General features: G+C 38.9%; 2 protein-coding genes and 2 long non-coding RNA genes across 4 annotated transcripts; 2 read left to right on the top strand and 2 right to left on the bottom strand.

Annotated features, from left to right (window-relative positions):
* Positions 1 to 2,181: 2,181 nt before the first annotated feature.
* On the bottom strand, positions 2,182 to 3,550 carry LOC130524352 (uncharacterized). The gene is made up of 2 exons (XR_008950112.1): positions 3,321 to 3,550; positions 2,182 to 3,213 (listed from the first exon to the last, which is right to left on the bottom strand). It is a non-coding gene; the product is annotated as an uncharacterized LOC130524352 (long non-coding RNA).
* Positions 3,551 to 7,516: 3,966 nt separating this feature from the next.
* On the bottom strand, positions 7,517 to 8,940 carry LOC130524295 (uncharacterized). Its single transcript, XR_008950099.1, has 2 exons — positions 8,659 to 8,940; positions 7,517 to 8,551 (listed from the first exon to the last, which is right to left on the bottom strand). It is a non-coding gene; the product is annotated as an uncharacterized LOC130524295 (long non-coding RNA).
* Positions 8,941 to 13,226: 4,286 nt separating this feature from the next.
* On the top strand, positions 13,227 to 15,457 carry LOC130524007 (calponin homology domain-containing protein DDB_G0272472-like). The gene has a single exon (XM_057029703.1). It carries the CDS (start codon positions 13,286 to 13,288, stop codon positions 15,455 to 15,457), a length of 2,172 nt encoding a protein of 723 aa, XP_056885683.1. The 5' UTR covers positions 13,227 to 13,285.
* Positions 15,458 to 23,226: 7,769 nt separating this feature from the next.
* Positions 23,227 to 24,804, top strand: LOC130524006 (trichoplein keratin filament-binding protein-like). Its single transcript, XM_057029702.1, has one exon. It carries the CDS (start codon positions 23,227 to 23,229, stop codon positions 24,454 to 24,456), a length of 1,230 nt encoding a protein of 409 aa, XP_056885682.1. The 3' UTR covers positions 24,457 to 24,804.
* Positions 24,805 to 26,035: the final 1,231 nt, after the last annotated feature.

Below are 26,035 nucleotides of genomic sequence, written 5' to 3'. Positions count from 1 at the left end.
ATGGACAAAGTATACAAAGTCAAGACTCAGGCCGTAGCCAAAGTTTACACCACATGGGCAACTAATGTGTTTTAAGTGTTGGGGTATGAGAAACATTGCAAGAGGGTGTCTACAAGCCCAAGTAAATCCAAGTTCTCCATCGTCTGGCCCTGTTGTAGAACAGGAAAACTTGAACCCACCTTTGTCTTGAGCTAAACAACTTGAGGTGATGCTTCTGGCTCATTTGATGCGTTGGGCAGAAGTAAAATTTTGGAGCGGGCGGTAGGGGAATGTAAAACAGTAGAGGTCAAACTCAGGGGCATTAAGGTGCCATGCCTTCTTGACACTGGTATCCAGATTATCGGAATATCAGAGAAATTTTTCAAAGAACATTTGGCTAAACAGGGGGAGGACCTCCATCTGGCATTTTAGTGGTTAAAGTTCACTGCAGCCAATGGATTAGAAGTACCCCATATGGGTTAGGTAGAACAAGACGTTGAGGTGATGGGCCTCACTATCCCAGAGCGAGGGTTTTTAATGGTCCAAAAGTCTGCACACACTGCCTCCGTTCCTGGACTTTAGGGGATGAATATTGTTATTATTGAAAGTGCAGAGAGCTTGTGCACCAGGAGGTCGACACCACCATGTGTGGGAAACAAGACTCACGCTGGAGAGAGGTCCTGTCCAAAACCCAGCAGAAATCCAAAGTTATCATATAATAACATCGATGAAGCTCACTGAGCTGAAATAATTATTGCCAGTGCAATCAGATTTACATGATGCAACGTATATGACACAATGTTCACTTTGTAAATATCAAGATGTTACTAATGTTATCACATCAGGAAATATCACCTCCTATAAAAGAGAACCCCATAGCAAAAGTACACTTCTGTATGAACTTCTGTATTGTCCTTCAGTTCCTTCCCCAGTACCTTAATGTAGACTCCACGGAGTGGAGCATTATTCCAGCCACTGTCTGCGGCCAGAATGTGGAACTGGATGGAATAATCCACCACCGATGTAGACCCGCTTCTTAAGGAGAGAAGCTCTGCAACTACCTCTCCAGCCTGGGGACGGGTTATTCAGTAGTGAAAACGCGTGCAGAAGTGGGTGTCTGATTCTCAGTTATGGCGGTGGCCCACTGAACAGCCCTCCCTGATAAGAAATTACCAAAAAAAAGGCTATCTTAGCCCTGTCTGTAGTGCAATTTAATGGCTGTAAATCCAACACCAGAGAGCATTGCAGCAAAAAACTAATACACCTGCCCACTTCACCTGAGTAACGCTCAGAAATGGGAACCTGTGGCTCGCGTGGTGCCGAGTTCAGGAGCAGAGGCTCTGGATGACACTGAAGCAGCAGGAGACTACTCAGGAGGTGCTGGCCTCTCCTGCCTAAGGAGGTTGGTGACTCTAGAGGAAAGAATCTGGAGGGAGCTCCATTTATCAGACAAAAGCTTACCGAACAGTGTCATTGTCCACCGAGTTCATAATTGTCTGATTGTAATGTTACGCACCTACTTCAGACCGGACCAGAAAGCAGACAAACAACAGGTGACAGAGTTTAAACAAGACTTAAATTCAATAAAGAAAACTAATTGTGTACTGCGTGGTGAAAAAGTGAGGTGCATGAAGTGCAGGTTGTTTCTCCGAATGAGGGGCACGTGGTGACCTTGGAAGGGAAGTGAGCGACCGAGAGAGAGAAAGTTCTAGAAGGTTCAAGTCATGAGAAGACGCTAATAAGCCATGTTTACCACGAAGCAGAGGAAACGGACTCTGGTGAACTGAAGGCAGCAGCTTATGAAGACTGTTAATTTGTAACCAGCTGCAGCCGTAAGAGTAACCAGCAAACTCAGCACAAAAGTGAAGCCACCACAAATACAAACAAAGAGCACAAACACACAGGCCACAATAACCTGAGTGTAATAGTTATATAGGAAGAGAACCTCATTAGAAAGGTTTAGGTTTAAATGTCTCCTTTAACACATCTGTGTGTTGAAGGAAGTGTGAATTTAGCATCCCTCACCTCTCTGAAAATGACCTTTGCCTGGTTTCCCGGGCTCTCTACTTAGAGTCGAGCTTTATATCTTCCTGCGTTTGATCAAAGTTCATCTGCAAACATGCAGGTTTAACTAATACAGATGCTAATCTGGCTCATCACAATAAGGTTGCAAAAACAGTAAATCATATCTAAAGAGACAGGTTTATCTGATTGCATCTTATGGCGTTTAATTTAAACACAATGACCCACACAAGTTGAGAAACGTCCAAGTACAGGTGATGATGCATCACAACAATAAAAACTTGAAGATTTCTACAGTACATCACGTACTCAAAGATGCTAAAAGATCTTTATAAAAGTACATTAACAATGGGTACAAGGAAAATTAGTAAAACTGCTGTCATTTAAGATCACATTATCCTTAAAAACAAATACATTTCTTTAAGAAATATGTCATTGTCACAGAAAATGGTGACGTCAGTCATCCTTTTTCAGAGAAGAAAAGGAATAAACAAGTAAATCTGTTATCAGATCATTTTGGGACAAATATGACAAAGGATCAACATTAATATAATGTCTCTGAATTGATACAATCTGAAAAATAGGAAGCCAAAACCCAGCAGAAATCCAAAGTTATCATATAATAACATTGATGAAGCTCACTGAGCAGAAATAATTATTGCCAGTGCAATCAGATTTACTTCATGCAACATGCATGACACAATGTTCACTTTGTAAAAATCAAGATGTTGCTGATGTTATCACATCAGGAAACGTCACCTTCTATAAAAGAGAACCTCATATCAGATATATACTTCTGTATGAACAGAAGAACAAGTCCATCCATTTCCATCCAAGAATTCTGGCCGGTCATATCTGACCAATGTGGTCAGCTGAGATTGACAGTTTAGGAGTAGCAGTTTGTTGGGGTTCCCCAAGGGGGCCTCCACGGAGCGCTGCTGACTTGGCTCTTTGCTTTGGTGCTGTTGGTCAGGAACATGGTGCTCAAACATCAAATGTCCATCCTTGTCACCAGAAGGTGGCTTCTCACTCTTGTTATTCATCCACCTTTGTGCTGCTGCAGTCATCTCACAGCACAACTGGTCTCCAAGATTATCAGCTTTATCCATCTTACTGTCCGGTTGCTGGTTGAAGAACTCTGAGAGACTCAATCTACTTCATGGTGCTGTTGATTGGATTTCTACTCAGTTTTTACAACAGAGACTTTCTGAGCTGCAGGAGGAAAAAGAATATAATAAATAAAAGGATTCTAGAGTGAGCACAAAGAAAAACAGCCTGTCGTTATTCTTATTTCTTCTTCCGTTTAAACTTGAGTTTACCTTGTGGTTCAAGCTCCTGTGATGCAGTGACTTTAGGTGCCATTGTTGGTCTCTGTGCTGCAGTGGTCTCTGTAGAGTCTGATTTCTGCTGGGGACATCCCTCCTATTTATAGTCCCACATCTCCATATGAATATGTGGGTCTGTGTCTGAATGGAGTTTCCCACACTCTCAGCCAGTCACAGAGGTTAGTGGAAAGATAAAGGGAGGCACAAGCTGACTGCTGTTATTGCCTGATGGACAATGGTTGGATCACAGGGGAACAGGTGGACGACTGGGATGGAGGCAGGGAGACACAGGGCTCTCTGAGAGTCTGGGAGAGTGGTGACCCTGTGAAGACAAACAGATGTTTGTAGATATCAGTGGAGTTTTAAAAATAAGAATTAGAAGAACTTTCTACACCATAAAATATTGAATGTATGTGAGCAACATTTAAGAGATGTTGTACAGGAGTAGAAGCAATTTCCGTGTGTCCTGCAGTGAGAGTGAGGGAACAAGAGAGTTTTTCTCCCACAATCATTGATGTCATGAAGCACACAGGAAGTGAAGTGAAAAATGCTGGCAGGTGTTATCCACAGAGTCTGACATCACCAGCTGTGTAAGGGGAAAGGAGTACGGTCGTTGAATGAAAGAAATTATTTATACAGCATATTTTAGAATTTTGGATTGTGACATTCTCATCACTGTGGTACATACATTTTCATTAACCACAACTAGGAGCACTATTTTAGCCCTGAACACTAGGGTGGGGGTCATTCTGAGGGGTGGCTGTCTCCTAAAGTGTGCCAAATCCCTTTTGGGAATTGCTTGATGTTGGTGGGAGGCAAGTCTTTGACCCTGAAGTCTGCCCTCCAGAGCTTTCCCACACTTTGTCCATTAACAAATATGCACCTATTGTCATACAATAATGATCATGGTGGTCAAAAGCAAAAGGAAAAAAGTCTTAGAGAAAACAGAAATGATACAAATATATATATATAGATATGATAAGAGCAAAATTATTTTATGTTTAACTATGAAAACCGAGTTGGAGAGTGGAGACCTCCACCAAGCAGGTAATTTCCCACAATATTGTGGCTTAAACCCATGGTATACTAAAGTAGTTATCTACAGTTACACATAGCTTGAAAATAGAACATAGCTTGCTTTTTGTTCAAAGCCCCTTTGCTTTGGTCTATGGAAGACTGAAGGTCAAAGTCCTTCCAGAATCAGGAGCATCACCAAAATTCAATCAGTGTTTTGTTGGCACATTATCAACAAAACTGGATAGTAAAACCGATCATAGGTCAAATAGTTTTTTGTGATGTTTGGGTTTAAAACATGGACAAGTGTGTGTTTTTAAGCATGTCGTGGTTTTGGACAACATTCTGGTCATAGTTATCCAAGTAAGATCACCGCGCCACAGAGATCTTACTTGGATGACTCTCTGCATGATTACCGTGATTAACCGTTGAACAATTGTTCATTCACATTTGGACTGTTGTTGATTTTCAGGATGTCCAGTGATTTAGGGGATGAGGGTAAATCAAGTACTGTTAATGCTCGAACGGATCCATGCACGAGCGGAGCAACTGGTGGTAACAGAAACTTCAGAGAAATGCAGAAATGCAGGCTCAGACGCAGGAACTCGCCAGGGTAAATGATGAGTTTGCACGGTTGAGCAATGAAGCAAGGATTCAGTTTGCTCCCACATGTGCCTACATATATGTTCCAAAAGAACACCAGGTTTCAGTGAGGTCTGGAAACTCAATATTGAACTGCCTGATTCCAGCCTTGCAGCAGTGAGAAATGAAGCCCTCTTGTGGGAAATGGAGGATGTTCACCTCACTCCAGAGTGGTAAAGAGTAGCCATGTTACATCTATGGTTTCAGTTATGAAGTGTTCCACTGGTTGCATTGATGACGATGAATCAACAGTACTGGACAGTGTGCAGAGGGCAGTAGCACAGCAGAAAAACAGTTACCTGAGCTAACAAACGCATTAGCTGAGCTTACCCATGCTGTGGGTGGGCTGACGAAGCATAATTTATGGACAAAGTATACAAAGTCAAGACTCAGGCCGTAGCCAAAGTTTACACCACATGGGCAACTAATGTGTTTTAAGTGTTGGGGTATGAGAAACATTGCAAGAGGGTGTCTACAAGCCCAAGTAAATCCAAGTTCTCCATCGTCTGGCCCTGTTGTAGAACAGGAAAACTTGAACCCACCTTTGTCTTGAGCTAAACAACTTGAGGTGATGCTTCTGGCTCATTTGATGCGTTGGGCAGAAGTAAAATTTTGGAGCGGGCGGTAGGGGAATGTAAAACAGTAGAGGTCAAACTCAGGGGCATTAAGGTGCCATGCCTTCTTGACACTGGTATCCAGATTATCGGAATATCAGAGAAATTTTTCAAAGAACATTTGGCTAAACAGGGGGAGGACCTCCATCTGGCATTTTAGTGGTTAAAGTTCACTGCAGCCAATGGATTAGAAGTACCCCATATGGGTTAGGTAGAACAAGACGTTGAGGAGATGGGCCTCACTATCCCAGAGCGAGGGTTTTTAATGGTCCAAAAGTCTGCACACACTGCCTCCGTTCCTGGACTTTAGGGGATGAAAATTGTTATTATTGAAAGTGCAGAGAGCTTGTGCACCAGGAGGTCGACACCACCATGTGTGGGGAAACAAGACTCACGCTGGAGAGAGGTCCTGTCCAAAACCCAGCAGAAATCCAAAGTTATCATATAATAACATTGATGAAGCTCACTGAGCTGAAATAATTATTGCCAGTGCAATTAGATTTACATGATGCAACGTATATGACACAATGTTCACTTTGTAAATATCAAGATGTTACTAATGTTATCACATCAGGAAATATCACCTCCTATAAAAGAGAACCCCATAGCAAAAGTACACTTCTGTATGAACTTCTGTATTGTCCTTCAGCTCCTTCCCCAGTACCTTAATGTAGACTCCACGGAGTGGAGCATTATTCCAGCCACTGTCTGCGGCCAGAATGTGGAACTGGATGGAATAATCCACCACCGATGTAGACCTGCTTCTTAAGGAGAGAAGCTCTGCAACTACCTCTCCAGCCTGGACTGGGTTATTCAGTAGTGAAAACGCGCAGAAGTGGGTGTCTGATTCTCAGTTATGGCGGTGGCCCACTGAACAGCCCTCCCTGATAAGAAATTACCAAAAAAAAGGCTATCTTAGCCCTGTCTGTAGTGCAATTTAATGGCTGTAAATCCAACACCAGAGAGCATTGCAGCAAAAAACTAATACACCTGCCCACTTCACCTGAGTAACGCTCAGAAATGGGAACCTGTGGCTCGCGTGGTGTCGAGTTCAGGAGCAGAGGCTCTGGATGACACTGAAGCAGCAGGAGACTACTCAGGAGGTGCTGGCCTCTCCTGCCTAAGGAGGTTCATGACTCTAGAGGAAAGAATCTGGAGGGAGCTCCATTTATCAGACAAAAGCTTGCCGAACATTGTCATTTTCCACCGGGTTCATAATTGTCTGATTGTAATGTTACGCACCTACTTCAGACTGGACCAGAAAGCAGACAAACAACAGGTGACAGAGTTTAAACAAGGCTTGAATTCAATAAAGAAAGCTAATAGTGTACTACGTGGTGAAAAAGTGAGGTGCATGAAGTGCAGGTTGTTTCTCCGAATGAGGGGCACGTGGTGACCTTGGAAGGGAAGTGAGCGACCGGAGAAAGTTTCTAGAAGGTTCAAGTCATGAGAAGACGCTAATAAGCCATGTTTACCACGAAGCAGAGGAAACGGACTCTGGTGAACTGAAGGCAGCAGCTTATGAAGACTGTTAATTTGTAACCAGCTGCAGCCCTAAGAGTAACCAGCAAACTCAGCACAAAAGTGAAGCCACCACAAATACAAACAGAGAGCACAAACACACAGGCCACAATAACCTGAGTGTAATAGTTATATAGGAAGAGAACCTCATTGGAAAGGTTTGGGTTTAAATGTCTCCTTTAACACATCTGTGTGTTGAAGGAGGTGTGAATTTAGCATCCCGCACCTCTCTGAAAATGACCTTTGCCTGGTTTCCCGGGCTCTCTACTTAGAGTCGAGCTTTATATCTTCCTGCGTTTGATCAAAGTTCATCTGCAAACATGCAGGTTTAACTAATACAGATGCTAATCTGGCTCATCACAATAAGGTTGCAAAAACAGTAAATCATATCTAAAGAGACAGGTTTATCTTATGGCGTTTAATTTAAACACAATGACCCACACAAGTTGAGAAACGTCCAAGTACAGGTGATGATGCATCACAACAATAAAAACTTGAAGATTTCTACAGTACATCACGTACTCAAAGATGCTAAAAGATCTTTATAAAAGTACATTAACGATGGGTACAAGGAAAATTAGTAAAACTGCTGTCATTTAAGATCACATTATCCTTAAAAACAAATACATTTCTTTAAGAAATATGTCATTGTCACAGAAAATCGTGACATCAGTCATCCTTTTTCAGAGAAGAAAAGGAATAAACAAGTAAATCTGTTATCAGATCATTTTGGGACAAATGTGACAAAGGATCAACATTATTATAATGTCTCTGAATTGATACAATCTGAAAAATAGGAAGCCAAAACCCAGCAGAAATCCAAAGTTATCATATAATAACATTGATGAAGCTCACTGAGCAGAAATAATTATTGCTAGTGCAATCAGATTTACTTCATGCAACATGCATGACACAATGTTCACTTTGTAAAAATCAAGACGTTGCTGATGTTATCACATCAGGAAACGTCACCTTCTATAAAAGAGAACCTCATATCAGATATATACTTCTGTATGAACAGAAGAACAAGTCCATCCATTTCCATCCAAGAATTCTGGCCGGTCATATCTGACCAATGTGGTCATGTGAGATTGACAGTCTTAGGAGTAGCAGTTTGTTGGGGTTCCCCAAGGGGGCCTCCACGGAGAGCTGCTGACTTGGCTCTTTGCTTTGGTGCTGTTGGTCAGGAACATGGTGCTCAGACATCAAATGTCCATCCTTGTCATCAGAAGGTGGCTTCTCACTCTTGTTATTCATCCACCTTTGTGCTGCTGCAGTCATCTCACAGCACAACTGGTCTCCAAGATTATCAACTTTATCCATCTTACTGTCCGGTTGGTGGTTGAAGAACTCTGGACCCAGGAGAGACTCAATCTACTTCATGGTGCTGTTGATTGGATTTCTGCTCAGTTTTTACAGCAGAGACTCTCTGAGCTGCAGGAGGAAAAAGAATATAATAAATAAAAGGATTCTAGAGTGAGCACAAGAAAAAACAGCCTGTCGTTATTCTTATTTCTTCTTCCGTTTAAACTTGAGTTTACCTTGTGGTTCAAGCTCCTGTGATGCAGTGACTTTAGGTGCCATTGTTGGTCTCTGTGCTGCAGTGGTCTCTGTAGAGTCTGATTTCTGCTGGGGACATCCCTCCTATTTATAGTCCCACATCTCCATATGAATATGTGGGTCTGTGTCTGAATGGAGTTTCCCACACTCTCAGCCAGTCACAGAGGTTAGTGGAAAGATAAAGGGAGGCACAAGCTGACTGCTGTTATTGCCTGATGGACAATGGTTGGATCTCAGGGGAACAGGTGGACGACTGGGATTGAGGCAGGGAGACTTACAGGGCTCTCTGAGAGTCTGGGAGAGTGGTGACCCTGTGGAGACAAACAGATGTTTGTAGATATCAGTGTAGTTTTTAAAATAAGAATTAGAAGAACTTTCTACACACAAATACATAAATAATGTATATGAGCAACATTTAAGAGATGTTGCACAGGAGTAGAGGCAATTTCTGTGTGTCCTGCAGTGAGAGTGAGGGAACAGGAGAGTTCTTCCCCCACAATCATTGACGTCATGAAGCACACAGGAAGTGAAGTGAAAAATGCTGGCAGGTGTTATCCACAGAGTCTGACATCACCAGCTGTGTAAGGGGAAAGGAGTCCGGTGGTTGAAAGAATTTATTTATATACAGCATATTTTAGAATTTTGGATTGTGACATTCTCATCACTGTGGTACATACATTTTCATTAACCACAACTAGGAGCACTATTTTAGCCCTGAACACTAGGGTGGGGGTCATTCTGAGGGGTGGCTGTCTCCTAAAGTGTGCCAAATCCCTTTTGGGAATTGCTTGATGTTGGTGGGAGGCAAGTCTTTGACCCTGAAGTCTGCCCTCCAGAGCTTTCCCACACTTTGTCCATTAACAAATATGCACCTATTGTCATACAATAATGATCATGGTGGTCAAAAGCAAAAGGAAAAAAGTCTTAGAGAAAACAGAAATGATACAAATATATATATATATAGATATGATAAGAGCAAAATTATTTTATGTTTAACTATGAAAACCGAGTTGGAGAGTGGAGACCTCCACCAAGCAGGTAATTTCCCAACATATTGTGGCTTAAACCCATGGTATACTACAGTAGTTATCTACAGTTACACATAGCTTGAACATAGAACATAGCTTGCTTTTTGATCAAATCCCCTTTGCTTTGTCTATAGAAGACTGAAGGTCAAAGTCCATCCAGAATCAGGAGCATCACCAAAATTCAATCAGCGTTTTGTTGGCACATTATCAACAAAACTGGATGGTAAAACCGATCATAGGTCAAATATTTTTTTGTGAGGTTTGGGATTAAAACATGGAGAAGTGTGTGTTTTTAAGTGTGCCGTGGTTTTGGACGACATGCTGGTCATAGTAATCCAAGTAAGATCACCGCGCCACAGAGATCTTACTTGGATGACTCTCTGCATGATTACCGTGATTAACCGTTGAACAATTGTTCATTCACATTAGGGGATGAGGGTAAATCAAGTACTGTTAATGCTCGAATGGAGCCATGCACGAGCCGAGCAACTGGTAACAGAAACTTCAGAGAAATGCAGAAATTTGTTAATTTGTTTTAATCAGTAAAGAAGGAGAGTCCAGCTGAAAGCTTGCAGAAATAGGACCCTCAGTTTCCCGTACATATTTAGTATTATTTTCGAGTACAGTGAAAAAACCCTTTTTGCAAGATACCTACTCTTTCTGGAAGATGTTTATGTTGCTACCCAAACAGCTGGCTCTAGGCTTTTTGGTACCTGTAGGCAAGATTACAGTGTGCACCAGAGGAACAGTGGTCCCTTTTGGCAGAACTTGCATCACTTGCAACATTTTAGACACATGCACTGTCCCTCTTCTTAACTCAATTTTGACTTTGGTGACTATTTGAAATTATTTTTATGTGGGGCAAACATATGAGATGGTGCTGGAGATACCTTTCATACATACAACATTTCAAAAACTTTGGGTGAATATATGTAAACTAAACACTAAATTTGTACAAATGAATCTGAAGATACTTGTTAGCAGGAAGGGTGAATACCAGTACAAACCACAAGACAGAAACAATTTATTTCTTACTTGAGAACTGAACATATCAAAAGGAAAGTCACGTGGCAATTTAACTTGTCTTCTTATCAGGGGATTCAGCAACTTCTGTGAAGTCCGGCAGTTGCCAGTCTTCTTCAAGGTGCATTTCTTCAGGTACATTCTCTTTCTCTTCTGTCATTTGCTTCTCTTGAATTTGTTCATTCTCTTCAGCAATCCTCTGTAGTTGATCTTCTAATTGTCGTATTCTCTCATTCATGACTAAATTCTGGTCCTGGACCTCCTCCAGCTCTTTCCACATACTTTTATTATAAGAGCTTTCCTGTTTCCAGTTCACTTCTAGGCTTTTATTCTTTTCCATTGCATATTTTAAGAGAACTAGAAGTTCTTCTGCTTCATCAGTCATGTTTTTCATGTCAGACTTTTCCTTTTGGTAGCTCTCCTCAAAAAACAAATTTCCTTCCTCTACCTCTTTGACTCTAATATGTAGCTCTTTTGCTTTTTCTATGCACTGTTCAAGCTCTTCTCTGGTAATTCTGTGTTCAGTATTTTCCTTCTCATAAAACTCCTCAAAGTGGTTCAGTTGTTCTTTTGTGTGTTTATGTGTAGACGTCTCTTCCTGATAGTTTTCATTTGTCCACATATTCTCTCAACTCCTTGCTGTAATTGGAATTTCAGTTCTTTTATTTTTGCAGACTTTTCTATGTTGTGCTGATTGGCCTGAACTAGTTCCTCCTGTGTTTCCTTGTGGGAAGATTTTTTATTGTCATATTTCCCTTCAAGCTTTTGCTTCTCCTTACTGCTAGGTCCTCTATTGTATTAAACATGACCTTGTGTTGGTCCTTTACCTGTTTCAATTGTAATTGAATCTTCTTGAGGCTCTGGTCCAACTCTTGTTTTTCATCATTGTGTTGAATCATTTCTTACTTGTAGTTCTCCTCTAAAACATGATTCTCTTTAAATGTATTCTGTAACTGAATTTGTAGCTTTTCTTCATTTTCAGCCATAATGTCATTTACTGAATTCATACGGTCTAGTTCTTTCTTTGTCTGCTCCAGCTCTTCTCTAGTAGAGGAAATTTTGCTTTCTTGCTCTTCTATGACTTGGTTCAGGGCTTCTTTTGTATTTTCGTGTGAAGACTTTTCCTTATCATACTTCTTTTCAAGACAGTTATGTTCTTTTATTGTTTCTTTTAACTGAATTTAAAGCTTTTCTATAGTTTTGTCTGAGGACTTTTTCATCAGTTTGCATTTAATATTATGCTCTTCATACTTGCTTTGTAGACAATTTTTTCTCCTGAACCATTTGCTGAAATTCACCTTGAAGCCGTTTCATGTTGACTTTTGTATTTTTGTGTAAACTGCTTTCTTTCTGATATTTTTCTTGCAAACCATTATTTACTTCCAATGCTGTCTTTAATTTAGCATCAAGATCCCTACAGTCACCCTTAGCCTGGCGCAGTTGTTCAAATATTTGTCTGCGTATAGACCTTTCCTTCTCATAGGGCTGCTTTAGCAACAAAATCCAATTCCTTCTTGATGATGATTTTGGACATATTCTCGACAGGGATTTGTCTCTCATCCCAAAGAATACCTATTCTTTGCAGGAGCTCCAGCTCTGTCTCCATCATCCTAAATTTGTTCTTAATATTTTTCTCAAAACCTTTAAAGTCCTTGTAGTAGGCCTCTGTATGTGATTTCTCTGTATGTGATTTGCATCATATGGCAAATCTTGAAATTCTCTCAATCTTCAGGAAGGCCACTGTAACTGTCTTTTCTTAAAGAGAATATTTCCCATATATTGTTCATAATTGTGTTACCATGTTCATTGGGAACATGCTTTAACTGAGCCGCAACTTTTTTGTATTTCTGGTATTCCTTTGAAATGACCAGCAATAGTTTCTTCAAATCTATAATAGTTTTCTCTGCCATGATGTTAAATCATATATAATGGTTTTGATTATTCAAACAAAACAACTTGCTTATCAATATGTGTCACTGTTTTGGTTTTTTAAGCACTACATTTAAAAAGGCTCAGTGTTCTTTGGTGGCCATGTTTTAATCAAAAGATCAAAGCATACAAACATGCAAAGCAAATTTATAGAGCTATATTAAGGTAGGTGAGAGATCACATTTTTGCATTCCTACACACATTTAATTCAAAGAACTTTTACCTTTTGCATGTTTCCTTTCTGCCCGAGAAACAACTAGAAATCTTGAAAACTGAAATAAATGATCTTTGCTTCTTTGCTCACAACGCAATCACACATGGAGAAATTATCATTCTTTTTTTACATGTTAATTATGAGCTACTGATGGGATTTGGCCTCTTTTACATAGCTTTGTACTGACCAATGTTAAATTCAAGTTTATAGATAAATTGATAAAGCAAAATAGCCAAACAGGCAATTAATTTATGACTCTAATATATATATATTACTTTGATGTTTTTATACTTTGATATATTAGCATTATTTTAATGCTGTAGTTATATGTTGGTATAATGCAAGTTTTTTTAAAAAAAAAAAAAAAAAAAAGCTCCAAGGAAGTTCAATTTTTGAAAAATAGAAATTTCAACAATGGATATTAAAACTTGTGTTGAGCTGTTACACACCCTTTCAGAACTTAAATCTCTGTATTGTGAATACAAAGATACCACTGGTCACCTTAAGCATTTCTTTGAAAAACATTTTGATTATTTTGCTCTTAAAAAAGATGCTGCACATGACATACATCTTTTCAAATTCTGTGATGACACAAAACAAATTAAAGTTCATGAAGACATATCCGTTCTTCAGAAAAATATTGATGAGAAAATTAACACTTTAGAAACAGGATTGCATAACCTGAAAATCATGGATCCTGTTCAGGAAACTGGAAGTAATTCAACGGTCAACATCCAGAGGGCATACAAATTTAACAGGACCAAGGACATGGACATGCCAACTTTGAAGAGGGAGAGAGAACGTTTGCTTAAGCTACAAGAAAGACACGAAAAACGAATCACTTTCCTGGTCACGGAATTAAAACAAACAAAGCACAATTTTGAATCTATGGAAGCAACCCTTTCTCAAGAAAGATCTAAATTCACACACATAAAAAAGGAGCTGCAACAAGCAAACTGCAAAAATGAAACAATGACAGTTAAAGTGGATGAACTACAGATTTTGTTGAAGGACATTAAGAAAGAAAATAAGCAGCTAGAGGAGAAGTACCACAAGGAAAAGTTGAAACGTAAACACAAAAGAAAAGATTTGGACCACACTAACTGCCAAAATAATATGACAAAAAAGGTGGAAGAGCTTCAAGTCCAAATATTGGAAGCAATGACAAACAACAAATTTCTAGAGGAAAAATACAAAAGGGAAAGTTCCACATACATGAACACTATAGTGGAGATGGAGCGGCACACAAAAGAGCTTGAAGTGGAATTAGACAAAGCATTGACAGAATATAAAAGTCTGGAAGAAAAATATCAGAATGAAGTGTCTAAATACAAAACAAAATGTGAAGAAATAAACCAAAATATGAAAGAGCTTCAAGTACATTTAAAGCAAACATTGACAGAATATAAAAGGCTTGAGGAGAAATATCAGAACATCATGTCTGACTACACAAGAAAAATTGAGGGGTTTGACCAAGACATAAAAGAGCTTCAAGATCAATTAAGGCAAGCCTTACAGGGAAATACACATCTGGAGGAGAAGTACCAGGATGAAAGGTCTACACAAGAAAAAACAAGAGGTGAGTTTCACCAGAGTATAAAAAAGCTCCAACTTCAGTTAAAGCAAGTGGAGAAAGAAAAGAAACTTGTAGAGAAGAAATATCAAAGTGAAAAGCATACATACGAAAAAACACAGGCAGAGTTTGAAGTGGTTATATGCAAGCTTCAGAGTCAGCTCAGGCAAGCAGAAGAAGAAAAAAAACACATAGAGAAGGAATATCAAGATGAAATGTATGGACTCCAAAACAGAAGAAAAAAATTGGAGCAGCTTGTAGATGAGCTTCGGGTACAGTTGAAGTTGTTAGAGAAGGAAAATAAATATGCCAGGGAGAAATATCAGATTGAAATGTCCAAACATGAAAAAACAAGAGACAAGTTGAACCAGGAGATAACAGAGCTTCAAGTTCAGTTAAACCTGGCAGAAAAAAATTCAGGTCTGGAGGGAAAACATCTCAATGAAATACTTACAAGAAAAGTGTTCAACAGAGCTGCAGAAAAGCTGAAACATGAAGAACTAGACAAGACCAGATGTGAAAAAAATATAGTGATTGAGAAATTGAATGACTTTGAACAACAAAGGGAAAATGAGATGCTAATGAAAGATCTGCAAATCCAGCAGCTGCAGACTAATGAGAAAAAACTAAAGGAGGATCTGCTCACGCAGGAGCACGCCAAGGCAGAGAATACACATTGCATCAAGAATCTCAGGGATAAACTACATGCTTGTGGTGTGTTTATGAGGTATTTGTTAGATACTCGAAATAAGCTGAGGGAAAACCTTTCAAACAAAGACAAGTTCTATGGAGAAAGGGAGAAGAGATATGTTAAATTAGTAAATATGCACATTCAAAAGCAGCATCAGGCCAGGAAAAAGTTTGAAAAAATGAAAAAATCAGCACAGACATGGCCACAGAAGTTGTGCTGTATGTGGAATGAAAGAGTCCCAAGACACAACACCAGAAGGAGTAGTCGGGAAGAAGAAGAAACAAGTTTTTATCCAGATGATTGGAGACTACCCGATATTTAAAAAAAAACCATATTGAGACTTCTAAACGCAATAAAAATGATTCAAGTTTCAGGAATCCAGGAAGATTCAACAGCCAAGGGACAAAGAATGTTGAGGCTTGAAAAGGCATCAAAACCAATTCCACAGCTCAGCTCTTTACGGCATGAAACAGTCCTTAAAAGAATTACACCTCAGAGACCACTCAGGAGGAAGAGGAACAACTTCGAAGAGCATAAATTATTTGACATTTACTGTTACATATTTGACATGAAGACAAATTTAAATTGTCACCTGATCGAATGGACTCTTCCTGATCTTCTCTGAATATGTGATTTCAGAATTATTGGTGCAAATATTTGATAAATATTATCTTTTATATTGTCATGACAGTTAAAAGTTAACATACCCAAACTTTATTATTATAATATAGTAATAGTCTGTCCTATTATGTTCATTTTTGGATTTTTTCCATCATATTCATAGTTTTTCTTACTGTTGCACATTTCCAGGTTAAAAGAGGTTTCACAGTGGATCTCACATTGTTCTAATCACAGCACCTTTACCAGCTGGCAACTGGAACATTTATTCTTAGTAAACAAGGTTCACTATCCATCAGGCTGAAAAATGAGGCAGTATGTCAACATCTCGTTTAAGAGTAGCCGACTTTGTCCTGACCAGTACTCATGGAACAAGACCCTTAGTGTTCAGTGTTGTCTGTTCCACTCTGTCTGCTTATTTGAATATGAAGCAAAATAAAGTGTAAAGCTGTGAATATATTTGAATGCAAATTTGAGAAATGTTGATTATGGGTTACATTATGGTAATGCTCTGGATTCAAGAGGGACTTTGACCCCGGTGTATTGCAGCTGGGCATATACATTACCCCCGATTTCTTTAATGCGTCTGGTGATTGTACTTTCTGATAGACTCACGGCATTAAAGACATCTTTCTTCTCAGGACACACTTCCTCCGTGGCACCGTTCATGCATTTCCTGACAAACTCTCTGCTGCTTGCTATCAATTGAGCAACCCGAAAGCTGGCCCGAACAGATGACTGGTTCAGCTGAGCTTGGCGTACAAATGTATTCTGCTGAGCTAACAGTCCACTTTTTAGCTTTGAGAGTTTGTCTGTTCGCATTTGGCCTTGCAAGCTATCATACTTGTCTTTGTGAGGGGATTCATAGTGTCGCCGCAGATTGTATTATTTGAATACCGCCACCTCCTCTTGACAGATGAGACAGACAGCCTTTTCTTTGCATTAAACAAAAAAAATAATCGTTTGTCCACTGCAAGTTAAATGCCCTGCATTCTGAATCAATTTTTCTCTTCCCTAATCTTATTGCCATTATTCCGTTCTCTCTTTGAGAAGAGCAGGTTAAGGATTTTTTTCTGGGGATTGCCAGATAGGAGCACAGACCGCAGAAGGGTGGAACAGAATGTCACGTGATATGCGTGTATGAAATAGTTACTAACGAATAGTTAATAATGAAATCAGTTCATAACTAAGGAACATTTTATTGGAAAAGTCCAACTTTATTATCAAATACAAATACACATATATGAAAAAAAATCAAGATGCTTTCTCGTATTGTTCAGGGGGCCGGACCAAATGTGGAGGCGGGTCATATCCGGCCCACGGTCCGTAGTTTGGGGACCACTGCTGTATGAAGAGCTGCTGAGAGGGATTTCTGGGGCCTACAGGCTCCTGGGTCTTCTTCTTATGGACTGAACTCTACACCATCTGGTTGGCACGTATGTGCTAATACTACAAATACCAGAATGCTGTGCTAGTGTTTTGGTGTGAAAATCCACAGTCCTCATGAGTAGGTGGTGGTAATGCACCAGTATGTGGCTTGCTCACCACCAAGAAAGAGGAAGTAGTCATAGCGACCTTATATGCTAATGCTAATTCTGGCACTACACCTCTGAAAAATGATTAAAGGAAAGGCAGCAAATAGGACCTTTCTGAACAGGTAGGAGGCAGAATATCTGTTTAGATATGTAAAAGATGGACCTGTCTGTCTTGTATGTGGAGCCAATGTGCATTACAAGGAGAACAACACCAGATGACGCTATAAAACGCAACACCAAGACAAGCACAAACACCTGGAAATGACTCAAAGGTGCCAGAAAGTAGAAGAGATGAAAAGGCATTACATTTACACTACATTAACTTACAGTGGCAAAAGACTGCTTTTGAAATTTCAGAGAAAAGAACTGAATGCCAGTGATGTGTTTTTTTATTTGAATTTCGATTTTGTATATGTGCAAAAATAAATTATATATTGTATTGTGTTAAGCTTTGCTTGTTCCATGTTCAGTTGTTGAGCAAAACTAGTTTAGGTCCATATGAAAAGGTTCTGTGTTATAGCTGGAGGATGATTTTTTTTAATAAATATCAATGTTGGCCTGTGACTTTGTCCTAGTTTTGAATTTTGGCCCACTGGGTATTTGAGTTGGCCCAGATGTGGGTATTTGACACATCTGCTCTAGGATTACCTATCACAAATCAGCAATGAACATGGCTTTCCTCATTTGCCAATTTTACTATGACACCATCCCCTAACCCCATTAACGAGCATCTGAGAAATGATTGAGCTCGGCTGTGGTAATAGGGCCAAAATTACTTGGTTCAGCCAGATACTCCAATCCTGCAAATGATTTTGAGGGATTTATTCAACCCAGGAAATTCTTTCTTTGCATAGCCTTGGCAGAACATTTTTGGCCCAGATTTCAGCTGAGGCAAGAAAACCAAGGGGGTCGGATATAAAGATCCCTTTCCCTTTCATGGAATCTAAGTTGAAGGTAATTGGTATGTCAGTGATGCAGTGGTTAGCACTGTTGCATTGCAGAAGATTCCACTGGGGGCCATGTTTTTCCCATGTCTACGTGAAATGTATCAACACACGTTCTACATGCAGTGGTCTAGATGGAAAGTCTTGTTATGCAAGAAAAGATAAGACATTTCAACAAATTAAGGTAAATTGGTGGTGAAGATCCATAGAAGTTGGATCAATAATATTCCCCAGATTCCTTTGTATTTGGTAGCTTTGCTAACCACAAATGCTCCCCGTTCCTCATAGTGTTTTGCATAATTGGTGGTGGCAATATACACAACTCCAATTTTCTTTTCTGATTAAACTGATTTTTATTGTCCAAGTCATGCCAATAAATAACCAAATGCAATGGTGATTATTGTGTATTTGGTGCTTAGCCCAATGTGGTGAATTCAAGATTGACGACTTGCTGATTAAACCCTCCAAAAAAATCTATAAGTCCTTTTTAGCGCCGGAATTTAATTGAAATGCAGACCAAGGGACAGGTCATTACAGATCACAGATCATAAACATCAACAGAATATATCAAAAGGAAAAGGGCAGAGTTTGTAACTCCTAGCTTTGTGTTCTGGTCAACTCTATCATTAAATATCAAGTAGTTTTTCATCATCTGGGAATTCTGGTAGTCGCCAGTCTTCAGGATAAAGGTTTAGCTCTTCCTCATCATCTTGAGAGGTGTCAAAAATGTTACTTTTAAGGACTTTTTCATGCCACCAAGAGCTGACTCTCTGTGGAATTGGTTTTGATACCTTTTCAAGTTCTTTTTTTAACTGGTGCTCCATTACTATATGGCGATTTAATATTTTGACGTATTTCTTTTCTCTCTCAGCACATTGCTGAACTGCAGTTAAAAGCTGTTGCTCTAGTCTGCTGATTGTGTCTGATTTGACTTTCAAAAGGTTTTGACAACCATATAACTTCTTCGCGAGATCTTTGTTTTCAAGTTGACACTCTTGCTCAACTATCTCACTGATCTGCAGTTGCTCATTGTCTAGATAGCGTCTTTTCATAGCAATGAATCTTTGTTTTAAGGTTTTGGTATCACTGATCACAGACAGACATGCATGGAGATCTCTTTAATTGTTTTGATTGTGGTTTGGAGGGCTGCGATCTTCATAGTTTTTGCCATTACCCTTTAGTTGTTCAATCTCTTCCAATTTTTCTTTCATAATTTTATTTTCACACTTGGCCTGACCCAGCTCTTCCAATGTGCGTTGGAGGTGTTCAAGCTCGTTGGTATTTATGCGTTCAGACTTTTCCTTCTCGTAAATCTCCTCTAGACAGTTCAGCTGTTTTTTTGTGTGTTTATGTGCAGACCTCTCTTTCCGATAGGTTTCATTTGTCCACGTATTCTCTTCAACTGCCTGCTGTAATTGGAATTCCAGTTCTTTGATTTTTGCAGACTTTTCTTTGTTCTGCTGATTGGCCTGAACTAGTTCCTCCTGTGTTTCCTTGTGTGAAGATTTTTCATCCTCATATTTCTCTTCAAAGTTTTGATTCCCCTCTCTTCCTTGGTTCATTTTATCTTGAAACCTTTCTGCGGTTTGGCTGAACATATCTTTTGTAATTCCATGAGCATCCACTTCCTTCAAATATTTTTCCTCAATAGAAATAATCTTTTCTTCACCTTGCTGAAGGTTAACTTCCAGCTGTTCTATTGTATTACACATGACCTCGTTTTGGTCATTTGCCTGTTTCAGTTGGATTTGAAGCTCCTTTATGCTCTGCTCCAACTCTTCCTTTGTGTTTTTGTGTTGACTCTTTTCCTGCTGATAGTTCTCCTCTAATGCTTTATTCTCTTTCATTACACTCTGCATTTGAACTTGTAGCTCTTTGCATTTAGCCACTTGAATTTCTGAGTTATTGATCAGTTCTTTCTTGGTCTGCTCCAGCTCTTCTGTTGCAGTAGAAATTTGCTTTTGATATATTTCCTCTAGGTCTTTATTTTCTTGTACCACCTGGTGTAGTTGAACTTGGAGCTCTTCTATTACTTTGTCAAGGGCTTCTTTCGTATTTTTGTGTAAACACTTTTCCTTCTCGTAGTTGTTTTTTAGACAGCTATGTTCTTGCACTATTTCATGTAACTGACCTTGAAGGTCTTCTATGATTTGGTTCAGGGTTTCTTTTGTATTTTTGTGTGAAGACTTTTCCTTCTCATAGTTTGTTTCAATACATTTATGTGCTTTTACTGTTTCTTTTAACTGAGTTTGAAGCTCTTCTATGGTTTGGTCCAAGGCCTCTTTCATCAGTTTGCATTCAATCTTATCCTTTTCATACTTGCTTTGTAGACAATTCTTCTCCTGAACCATTTGATGGAATTGACCTTGAAGCCTTTTCATGGTGCCTTTTGTATTTTTGTGTAAACTGCTTTCTTTCTGATATTTTTCTTGTAAACCATTATTTTCTTCCAATGCTATCTTTAATTTAGCGTCAAGGTCTCTACAGTCACCCTTGGCCTGGCGCAGTTGTTCAAATATTTGTCTGCGTATAGACCTTTCCTTCTCATAGGAATGCTTTAGCAACAAAATCTTTTCAGTTGTTGGTTTTGATTCCTGTTCCAGTGTAGTGATCTGTATTCGATCTTGTTGTTTTTGTCTGAACAACTGACTCATCTCCTGCTTTAAAGCCGTTATTTCCACTTCCTTCTTGATGATGATTTTGGACATATTCTCAACAGGGTTTTGTTTCTCATCCCAAAGAATACCTATTCTTTGCAGGCGCTCCAGCTCTGTTTCCATCATCCTAAATTTGTTCTCAATATTTTTCTCAAAATCTTTAAAGTCCTTGTAGTAGGCCTCTGTATGTGATTTCAATAATCTCGTTTGCATCGTATGGCAAATCTTGAAAAACTCTTCATCTTCAGGAGGGCCACTGTAACCATCTTTTCTTAAAGAGAATATTTCCAATTTGTTGTTCATAATTGTGTTACCTCGTTCATTGAGAACATGTTTTAACTGAGCCACAACCTTTTTGTATTCCTGGTATTGCTTTGAAATGACCAGAAATAGTTTCTTCAACTCTATAATAGTTTTCTCTGCCATGATATTAGAACATATAGAATGGTTTTGATTAATTCCAATAAATCAAATTAATTATTATTACTCATTTGTTTTACAATTATTATTTTTTAATAGGCTCAAAGTTTTTTGGCCATGTTTAAATCAAAACATCAAAGCATGTCAAGTTTCAAAGCAAATTTAAGTGTTTCAAAGCATTTTCAGGCAGGTTTGTGCAAACATTTTTGCAATCATTTTACTATTGGGCTTGAAAGGGCATGTCCTTAATATGGAAAGTCACAGCCACCCAAAGTTGGTTCGTCCCTTAGACCACATATAAAGTATAAGGTATATAAAGTAACTTCATTGATGAAATAAAGAGCAAGCTCAGCGATATATACCAGTGAGGGATGTAGAAATGCCAAGTTTTTGTGGTCTAAGGGACGAACCAACTTTGGGTGGCTGTGACTTTCCATATTAAGGACATGCCCTTTCAAGCCCAATAGTAAAATGATTGCAAAAATGTTTGCACAAACCTGCCTGAAAATGCTTTGAAACACTTAAATTTGCTTTGAAACTTGACATGCTTTGATGTTTTGATTTAAACATGGCCAAAAAACTTTGAGCCTATTAAAAAATAATAATTGTAAAACAAATGAGTAATAATAATTAATTTGATTTATTGGAATTAATCAAAACCATTCTATATGTTCTAATATCATGGCAGAGAAAACTATTATAGAGTTGAAGAAACTATTTCTGGTCATTTCAAAGCAATACCAGGAATACAAAAAGGTTGTGGCTCAGTTAAAACATGTTCTCAATGAACGAGGTAACACAATTATGAACAACAAATTGGAAATATTCTCTTTAAGAAAAGATGGTTACAGTGGCCCTCCTGAAGATGAAGAGTTTTTCAAGATTTGCCATACGATGCAAACGAGATTATTGAAATCACATACAGAGGCCTACTACAAGGACTTTAAAGATTTTGAGAAAAATATTGAGAACAAATTTAGGATGATGGAAACAGAGCTGGAGCGCCTGCAAAGAATAGGTATTCTTTGGGATGAGAAACAAAACCCTGTTGAGAATATGTCCAAAATCATCATCAAGAAGGAAGTGGAAATAACGGCTTTAAAGCAGGAGATGAGTCAGTTGTTCAGACAAAAACAACAAGATCGAATACAGATCACTACACTGGAACAGGAATCAAAACCAACAACTGAAAAGATTTTGTTGCTAAAGCATTCCTATGAGAAGGAAAGGTCTATACGCAGACAAATATTTGAACAACTGCGCCAGGCCAAGGGTGACTGTAGAGACCTTGACGCTAAATTAAAGATAGCATTGGAAGAAAATAATGGTTTACAAGAAAAATATCAGAAAGAAAGCAGTTTACACAAAAATACAAAAGGCACCATGAAAAGGCTTCAAGGTCAATTCCATCAAATGGTTCAGGAGAAGAATTGTCTACAAAGCAAGTATGAAAAGGATAAGATTGAATGCAAACTGATGAAAGAGGCCTTGGACCAAACCATAGAAGAGCTTCAAACTCAGTTAAAAGAAACAGTAAAAGCACATAAATGTATTGAAACAAACTATGAGAAGGAAAAGTCTTCACACAAAAATACAAAAGAAACCCTGAACCAAATCATAGAAGACCTTCAAGGTCAGTTACATGAAATAGTGCAAGAACATAGCTGTCTAAAAAACAACTACGAGAAGGAAAAGTGTTTACACAAAAATACGAAAGAAGCCCTTGACAAAGTAATAGAAGAGCTCCAAGTTCAACTACACCAGGTGGTACAAGAAAATAAAGACCTAGAGGAAATATATCAAAAGCAAATTTCTACTGCAACAGAAGAGCTGGAGCAGACCAAGAAAGAACTGATCAATAACTCAGAAATTCAAGTGGCTAAATGCAAAGAGCTACAAGTTCAAATGCAGAGTGTAATGAAAGAGAATAAAGCATTAGAGGAGAACTATCAGCAGGAAAAGAGTCAACACAAAAACACAAAGGAAGAGTTGGAGCAGAGCATAAAGGAGCTTCAAATCCAACTGAAACAGGCAAATGACCAAAACGAGGTCATGTGTAATACAATAGAACAGCTGGAAGTTAACCTTCAGCAAGGTGAAGAAAAGATTATTTCTATTGAGGAAAAATATTTGAAGGAAGTGGATGCTCATGGAATTACAAAAGATATGTTCAGCCAAACCGCAGAAAGGTTTCAAGATAAAATGAACCAAGGAAGAGAGGGGAATCAAAACTTTGAAGAGAAATATGAGGATGAAAAATCTTCACACAAGGAAACACAGGAGGAACTAGTTCAGGCCAATCAGCAGAACAAAGAAAAGTCTGCAAAAATCAAAGAACTGGAATTCCAATTACAGCAGGCAGTTGAAGAGAATACGTGGACAAATGAAACCTATCGGAAAGAGAGGTCTGCACATAAACACACAAAAAAACAGCTGAACTGTCTAGAGGAGATTTACGAGAAGGAAAAGTCTGAACGCATAAATACCAACGAGCTTGAACACCTCCAACGCACATTGGAAGAGCTGGGTCAGGCCAAGTGTGAAAATAAAATTATGAAAGAAAAATTGGAAGAGATTGAACAACTAAAGGGTAATGGCAAAAACTATGAAGATCTGCAGGTCCCTCAACCACAGACTCAAGACAAACAATTTAAAGAGGATCTCCATGCATGTCTGTCTGTGATCAGTGATACCAAAACCTTAAAACAAAGATTCATTGCTATGAAAAGACGCTATCTAGACAATGAGCAACTGCAGATCAGTGAGATAGTTGAGCAAGAGTGTCAACTTGAAAACAAAGATCTCGCGAAGAAGTTATATGGTTGTCAAAACCTTTTGAAAGTCAAATCAGACACAATCAGCAGACTAGAGCAACAGCTTTTAACTGCAGTTCAGCAATGTGCTGAGAGAGAAAAGAAATACGTCAAAATATTAAATCGCCATATAGTAATGGAGCACCAGTTAAAAAAAGAACTTGAAAAGGTATCAAAACCAATTCCACAGAGAGTCAGCTCTTGGTGGCATGAAAAAGTCCTTAAAAGTAACATTTTTGACACCTCTCAAGATGATGAGGAAGAGCTAAACCTTTATCCTGAAGACTGGCGACTACCAGAATTCCCAGATGATGAAAAACTACTTGATATTTAATGATAGAGTTGACCAGAACACAAAGCTAGGAGTTACAAACTCTGCCCTTTTCCTTTTGATATATTCTGTTGATGTTTATGATCTGTGATCTGTAATGACCTGTCCCTTGGTCTGCATTTCAATTAAATTCCGGCGCTAAAAAGGACTTATAGATTTTTTTGGAGGGTTTAATCAGCAAGTCGTCAATCTTGAATTCACCACATTGGGCTAAGCACCAAATACACAATAATCACCATTGCATTTGGTTATTTATTGGCATGACTTGGACAATAAAAATCAGTTTAATCAGAAAAGAAAATTGGAGTTGTGTATATTGCCACCACCAATTATGCAAAACACTATGAGGAACGGGGAGCATTTGTGGTTAGCAAAGCTACCAAATACAAAGGAATCTGGGGAATATTATTGATCCAACTTCTATGGATCTTCACCACCAATTTACCTTAATTTGTTGAAATGTCTTATCTTTTCTTGCATAACAAGACTTTCCATCTAGACCACTGCATGTAGAACGTGTGTTGATACATTTCACGTAGACATGGGAAAAACATGGCCCCCAGTGGAATCTTCTGCAATGCAACAGTGCTAACCACTGCATCACTGACATACCAATTACCTTCAACTTAGATTCCATGAAAGGGAAAGGGATCTTTATATCCGACCCCCTTGGTTTTCTTGCCTCAGCTGAAATCTGGGCCAAAAATGTTCTGCCAAGGCTATGCAAAGAAAGAATTTCCTGGGTTGAATAAATCCCTCAAAATCATTTGCAGGATTGGAGTATCTGGCTGAACCAAGTAATTTTGGCCCTATTACCACAGCCGAGCTCAATCATTTCTCAGATGCTCGTTAATGGGGTTAGGAGATGGTGTCATAGTAAAAGTGGCAAATGAGGAAAGCCATGTTCATTGCTGATTTGTGATAGGTAATCCTAGAGCAGATGTGTCAAATACCCACATCTGGGCCAACTCAAATACCCAGTGGGCCAAAATTCAAAACTAGGACAAAGTCAATAATTCTGAAATCACATATTTAGAGAAGATCATGAAGAGTCCATTCAATTAGGTGACAATTTAGATTTGTCTTCATGCCAAATATGTAACAGTAAATGTCAAATGATTTATGTTCTGGCAGACACCAGCCTCCTGGAGGGTTTAGCTGTTCCTCTTCCTCCTGAGTGGTCTCTGAGGTGTGATTCTTTCAAGGACTGTTTCATGCCATAAAGAGCTGAGCTGTGGAATTGGTTTTGGTTTTCAGGTGGGAAGTAGAATATATGTTTACTTATATAAAAGACAGACCTGTTTGTCTTGTATGTGCAGCCAATGTGGCTGTAACGAAGGAGTACAACATTTAACGACACTACAAAAACGAAACACCAGGACAAGTACAGGGACCTGGACATGACTCAAACATGCCAGAAAGTAGAGGAGATAAAAAGAAGTTTGCTTTACAACAGACTATGTTTAAAAAAGTCACATCAAAAAGTGAGGCTGCTGTAAAGACCAGTTTTATTGTGGCAGTGGAACAGATGTTTCCAGCTGCATGAGAAAATATGTCAGTTTCTGGAAAGCAAAGGGAAAGA

The sequence above is a fragment of the Takifugu flavidus genome, chromosome 4 (assembly GCF_003711565.1).
Source record: "Takifugu flavidus isolate HTHZ2018 chromosome 4, ASM371156v2, whole genome shotgun sequence".
NCBI classification, from domain to species: domain Eukaryota; kingdom Metazoa; phylum Chordata; class Actinopteri; order Tetraodontiformes; family Tetraodontidae; genus Takifugu; species Takifugu flavidus.
Note: the sequence above shows the minus strand (reverse complement) of the source record. Positions and strands in the feature narration are given on the sequence as shown.

Excerpts from the sequence above, each read along its gene's own strand:
- LOC130524007 (XM_057029703.1), top strand. The coding sequence starts at position 13,286 with ATGGATATTAAAACTTGTGTTGAGCTGTTACACACCCTTTCAGAACTT.
- LOC130524006 (XM_057029702.1), top strand. The coding sequence starts at position 23,227 with ATGAAAGAGAATAAAGCATTAGAGGAGAACTATCAGCAGGAAAAGAGT.